This window comes from Ursus maritimus, unplaced genomic scaffold (assembly GCF_017311325.1).
Source record: "Ursus maritimus isolate PB19 unplaced genomic scaffold, ASM1731132v1 scaffold_14, whole genome shotgun sequence".
In the NCBI taxonomy this organism is placed as follows: Eukaryota; Metazoa; Chordata; class Mammalia; order Carnivora; family Ursidae; genus Ursus; species Ursus maritimus.
Window position 1 is genome coordinate 46,361,074 of NW_024423786.1, and position 5,480 is coordinate 46,366,553.

The 5,480-nt window shown below is 60.8% G+C and overlaps 1 protein-coding gene across 3 annotated transcripts in view; it reads left to right on the top strand.

Annotated features, from left to right (window-relative positions):
• WIZ (WIZ zinc finger) overlaps positions 1–5,480 on the top strand; it is a 27,465-nt gene that overhangs the window by 14,851 nt on the left and 7,134 nt on the right. For all 3 annotated transcript variants that reach the window (XM_040629143.1, XM_040629141.1, XM_040629142.1), the window contains 2 exons: positions 2,850–3,020; positions 3,921–4,424. In XM_040629143.1, the coding sequence (XP_040485077.1) occupies positions 2,850–3,020; positions 3,921–4,424 (675 nt within the window). The remainder of the gene's footprint in view (positions 1–2,849; positions 3,021–3,920; positions 4,425–5,480) is intronic.

Sequence of the window (5,480 nt, forward strand, 5' to 3'; positions counted from 1 at the left end):
CCTGTCCTCCTTGGACAAGGAGACCGAGTCACAGAAAGGACATAGTGGCTGACTGAAGTCACAGTTTGGAAAGAGGTAGAGTAGGGACATGACCTCAGGTTTCTTGCCTCTGCTGAAGGCTGCTGCCTGGGCATTCAGCTCACATACCTGGCTAGCTTTGTGGTATCTCAGTAGTGGCTGCGAAGTGGAGCTGGCTCTGAGGACCGCTGGGGGGTACAGGAGGTAGTTTGTAAGCTACAGCCGTGCCCTCTTCTTTTTTTGTCTAGAGTGTAGAGGCCTGATTGTCAGGCTCAAACTCCTTACTTGGCACTGGGTCAGGCCCCCCAGGGATGGCAGCCTGTGTCCAGCAGTCAGGTTCAGCTCTGGTCAACCTGTTTCCACTAGAAGACCAATGCGGCAGCCCTTAGTCAGTGCTGACAGAGACGGGCAAGACATTGGGGTGTCAGCATTCAGTCTGATACTGCCCTGGCCTTGTCCACGGGTGCGGGGGGCGGGGGGGCGGGCTTTGATCAGGCTTTCGGTTAACACTTGGTGGGCCGGAAGGCTGTTAATGAGTGGTTTGGGAGATCCTGGAAGCCTTGCCTTGAGGAAGGATGTCCAAGATTAAGGCTAGGTCTGGGCACCGCCCTGCACCGTTGTTCTTAGAAGCATCTCCCACAGCACTAAGTGGGCCGTAGGGGGTGGGGCAACGGTCAGATTCTGGCCCCATTCAGCTGTCAAGGAACAGCGGGGGGCAATCTGTTTGGTGTTGGGGAGAAGCAGGTGGTGCCTGAAATGGGGTGCCGGCGGCGGTCGTGTGGGAAGTTCCATAGGATTGCGGGACAGCGCCGGCGGGGGCAGGGGGACATTTGGATACCAGGATGATGTGGGATCCTCATAGCTGGGATCTGGTGTCTTCCAGGATCTCCGACACGGAAGGGAGAATTCCAGGATAGGGAATGGAAAAGGATCCCGGGGCAGGTCCTAGCTCCGCCTGTCGGGGCTCCAGGAGCCTGGATGCTGTTAAGGCAAATGCGTGTGGTCGGAGGATTCCCATTTTAGCCTTAAGGGTGTTCGGGGTGGGGGGAAGAGCGTCCCGTCCGGTCCAGGCCAGGGGTGGGACTGCAGTTGGCTGCCGCGCTCAGCGCGGCGTGCGTGCTTCGGTGAGCAGGGGTGCGGGCCGCTCCCTGAGGCTCCAGCCCCACCCACCCACCCACCTTTGACGGCAGGGCCGGGACAAATGTTCGCTCGCTCACGGCGTTCGGCTACCCGGCCGCCCTAGGCGCGCCCCGAGACGGGCGCGGCAGAGGCTCAGCGGCGGCGCTCGGCGCTCGGCTGCTCCCCTGGGGCGCCGCCCCGCCCGGAAGTGGCCGCCTCCACCGCCCAGTGCCGAGTGACAAAAGCGGAGAGCAAGGCGGCGGCGGGAGCGAGCGCGCGGGAGGCGCGCGCCCGCTGGGGCGCCCGCCAGCCCCGAGCCGGGCCCCGCGGCCATCCCCGCGCCGCCGCCGCCGCCCCGCCCCCGCCGCCACCGCCGCCGCCGCGGGACGGGCCCAAGGCCGAGCCGGAGCCGGGGCCCGGGCCGGCGCCCGCGCCGGGTAAGAGCCCGCGCCGGGGAGGGTGCGGGGAGGGCAAAGTCGGCATTCCGCCCGCCCCCTGCCGCCGCCCCCGACGCCCGCCGTCCAGTCTCCGGGACTCCCCCTCCCCCCCAAGGCCCTCCCGTTGCGCGGGCCCCGGGCCTCCTGTCGCAGCTCGTAGGGTCCCGGGCTTCAAAAACACTCTCCGCCGCTGCTCCGTGGGACCCTCACCCCGTCTGACAGATGTTCCCTGTTACCCTTGGAGCTCTGGGAGCGTCCCTCGCCACAGTCTCGATCCCTCCGGCGCGGAAACCCACTCCAAGTCACTTCAGACACGGTCCCTACACCATCTGACAGACGCGCCCACTCCACCCGGCGACTTTGACAAAGTTCTCGGTGTCCCGGGCCCCGGTGGCCCCCCCTGCCTGCCTTCTCCTTGCCTCCGTAGGATTCAAACTGAGCAGAGGACCTGCATGGCTTCCTGCCCCTAGCAGTGGACGACTCCAAAGCCCTATCTAACACACAGTTTCTTCAGCCTCAGAGCTGTCTCCATGCCCTGAACGCTAAACCTGGGGCTCCCAGGCCACCCAGGCCCCCTTCTCTGAAAAATTAGACTATAAAAACATACCTTCAACTCCCTGTTCTCATACACACCTCATTCAGGGAAGCTTCTTGACCTGACGGATGCCTCAGAAACTTCCTAGAAAGTTCTGTGATTCCCACTTTTCCTGTCTCCATTCAGATCCCGGCTGATCCAGACTCCCAGTTCTCACCTTACCCCACTTAGGGCTCAGCTTGTGATTAGCAGACTACTGCGGAGCCCCGAGTTCTCTCTGCAGCCCCAGCTGTCTTGTCTGGTGGAGGTTCCCCACAAGTCCTGTGGGGTCTCCTTCCTGTCCTTGGCTCCTCATCTCTGCATTGCTTCTCTGGCCTCTGACTCTGGCCTTCTCTTACTGGATTCCCCTTTTGACTGCAACCTACCTGCTCCCAAGACTGACATCCTCCCCTGCACAAGTTCTGCCCAGAGAGATATTTTGTCAGATCTAGGATGGGAGTCACTGCCCCAGCCAGTGTGTGTTCTGGTGGGTGGAAGGTGCTCTTAGTCAGTGTGCAGCCATGACATCCTGGTGCTGGGAGTTTGGATGGAGCCTCTGTTCTCATAGGGTGAGTTGCCACCCAGAGTGAGAGCAGATGCCAAGGATGAGGAAGAAGGCTCCATGCCCCCCACTGTCAGTCCTTATGGGGGTAGACAGCTCGCACCCAGCCTGGGCTGAGCTTGTCTTCCTAACCTCACAGGCCTGGGTTCTGAGGAAAACACAATGGTGGCCATGGACTTGGGCTCCCCCCCGCTCCCCAAGAAGAGCCTGCCTGTCCCTGGGCCCTTGGAGCAGGTGGCCAATCGGCTGAGTAGCAAAGTGGCTGCAGAGGTTCCTCATGGCAGCAAGCAGGAGCTGCCAGATCTCAAGGGTGAGTGACCCAAGTGGGAAGGTGAGGGAGCTGGCCAGGCTGGTCACACTTACAGGGAACTCTTGGGCCTGGGGTTAGTATGAGGTCAACAGCTTTCTCTTTACCCGAAGGCACTAAGGAGACATCTGGTTGTCTTCTGTCCAGCTTCTGCTGCCCTGGGCGAGCATGGCCTTGAGCTGTACCCTCACTGGGTGGGGGAGGGGCATCCAGGGAAACAGCCTGGTTTTCAAGAGTTCACACTCAGACCCAATTCATTTGCTGACTTTGGCCCTCATTAGCTATGTGATCTTCTGTGTGATATTGTCTCGTCTGTACGTTGATATTGAGATCATTATTGAGTGGTTGATAGGCACTGTGCTAGACTCCAGGGATGTGAGAGAGCAGAACAGGCCTGGCACTTGTCCTTGGAGTCATTGAAATTGGAGAGCAGGGAGGCAGAGAAGGAGACAGGCAGTGATAAGGGCTCTGCGGAAAAGGATGTAGGGCACCACAGGGACTGTGGCTGGGCCTTCCAACCCAGTGTTTGGGGCATGAGTTGAGCTGCAGAGGCTGGCTAGGACAGCTCTGGGAACCGTGTGACTGGCAGGTCAGTGTTTATGTGAACACCTGTTGCCAGGACACCCTGGTATGTTGGATATCCGAAGGCGTTCTACTGGCTGGACCACAAAAGGGCTCTGCCTCCTGCTGTGTGCCCTTGGGTACAACTCTTCCCTCTCTGAGACTCAGTTTCCTTATTTGCAAACTGGACAGGCTGATTCCTGCCTTACTAGGGTCATTTTAGGGGTCGGGGAGGCTTGCAGGGAGCCTGGGTGTGTGGGGTCCTGGGAGGAGGAGAAGTGGGGAGGGCAGGTCTTGAGGGGCCTCACAGCCAGCTCTCTTGGCCTCCATCTCGCCCTCCAGCCCAGAGCCTGACCACCTGCGAGGTCTGCGGTGCCTGCTTTGAGACACGCAAGGGCCTGTCCAGCCACGCGCGCTCCCACCTACGGCAGCTGGGGGTGGCGGAGTCGGAGAGCAGCGGTGCCCCCATTGACCTCCTCTACGAGCTCGTGAAGCAGAAGGGCCTGCCCGACACACCCCTCGGGCTGCCCCCAGGCCTGTCTAAGAAGTCCAACTCACCGAAGGAGGTGGTCGCTGGGGGCCCTCGGCCTGGCCTGCTTGCCTTGGCCAAGCCCTTGGATGCCCCTGCTGTCAACAAGGCCATCAAGTCACCTCCCGGCTTCTCAAACAAGGGCTTGGCCCACCCGCCCAGCTCCCCACTCCTCAAGAAGGCACCACTGGCCCTGGCGGGTTCCCCTACCCCCAAGAATCCTGAGGACAAGAGCCCCCAGCTGTCCCTGAGCCCCCGGCCAGCCTCCCCAAAGGCACAGTGGCCCCAGTCTGAGGACGAAGGGCCCCTAAACCTCAGTGAGTGCGGGTCCCGGGAGCTGAGGGAGGTCCTGGCACCGGGAGGGCTGCAGAGCCCAGGGTGGGAACAGTGGGGACTACAGCTCCTATGTCCTGGGTCCACTGGGTCAGAATATTGATCAGAGCACCATGTCTCCTGTTGGGCTGGCCATGCAGCATATTATCATCTGCCTCCCACTATACTTTGCTGTTCTTCCCTCTGGAGGCCTGGCTGTGGCTGCTGAGCCTGCCAGAGTCATCCTCACCACTTAGGGGCACTCTTGGCCTTCTCTGAGCCTGAGAGTTGGGGCAGTGAAGGTAACCAGAACTCCTGTGGGCCTGGCTTCCCCAGAGGGGCATCTTGGTTCCTGCAGGCAGACAGGTGATCCGCCTGGCAGGAGGTCCTGTAGTTGGCCCTGTCTTCATATCTTCCTGGCTGTCTGTGCAGAGGCACCTCTACTTGTGCCCATGGGTGGAGCCATACCTCCTGGGCTGCCTGTGGGCATGACACAGAAGGGTTTGGGAAGAACCACCCCCCTCCCTCCCAGGTGCAGTGATCAGATTTAGCATGGCTTCTCTGAGGAAGTCAGGCCTTCCCACACATTTGTTTAGCCTGGGGTGAGCCCAGGGTCTGGCCCCCTGCCCAGTGGGGCACCCCAGTTGGCGCCTCATGTTCCCATGAAGCTGCTTCCATTGTCTGCTGTGCTTTCAGGAGCAAGGCCCTGAGCAGGTCTGCCCTTGGCTTTTTGATGGTTGGCAGCTGGGCGAGGCCCCTGCTTTGCACCCACACAGCTCCCACAGCTGGGGTCCCGGGGAAGAGTGCCTGGGAGCATCAGATTGTGCCACTAGAATTTGGCCACCACCTCTCCACCCCACATCCTTAAGCTCTCCACATTCACCTTGATGCGAAAGGGCTAGGCAGGGAATAGGACATTCTGTTTCCCAAAACCTCTTAAAATAAACCTACGGCACAAGTCTTGATCCCCGATCGGCCTGGGCAGCCTTGAATCATATCAGGTCTTCCTGCCTCAGTCCCCTAGGGCCGGCCAAGGTGGCGGCCGTGAACCCCCCCCCCCC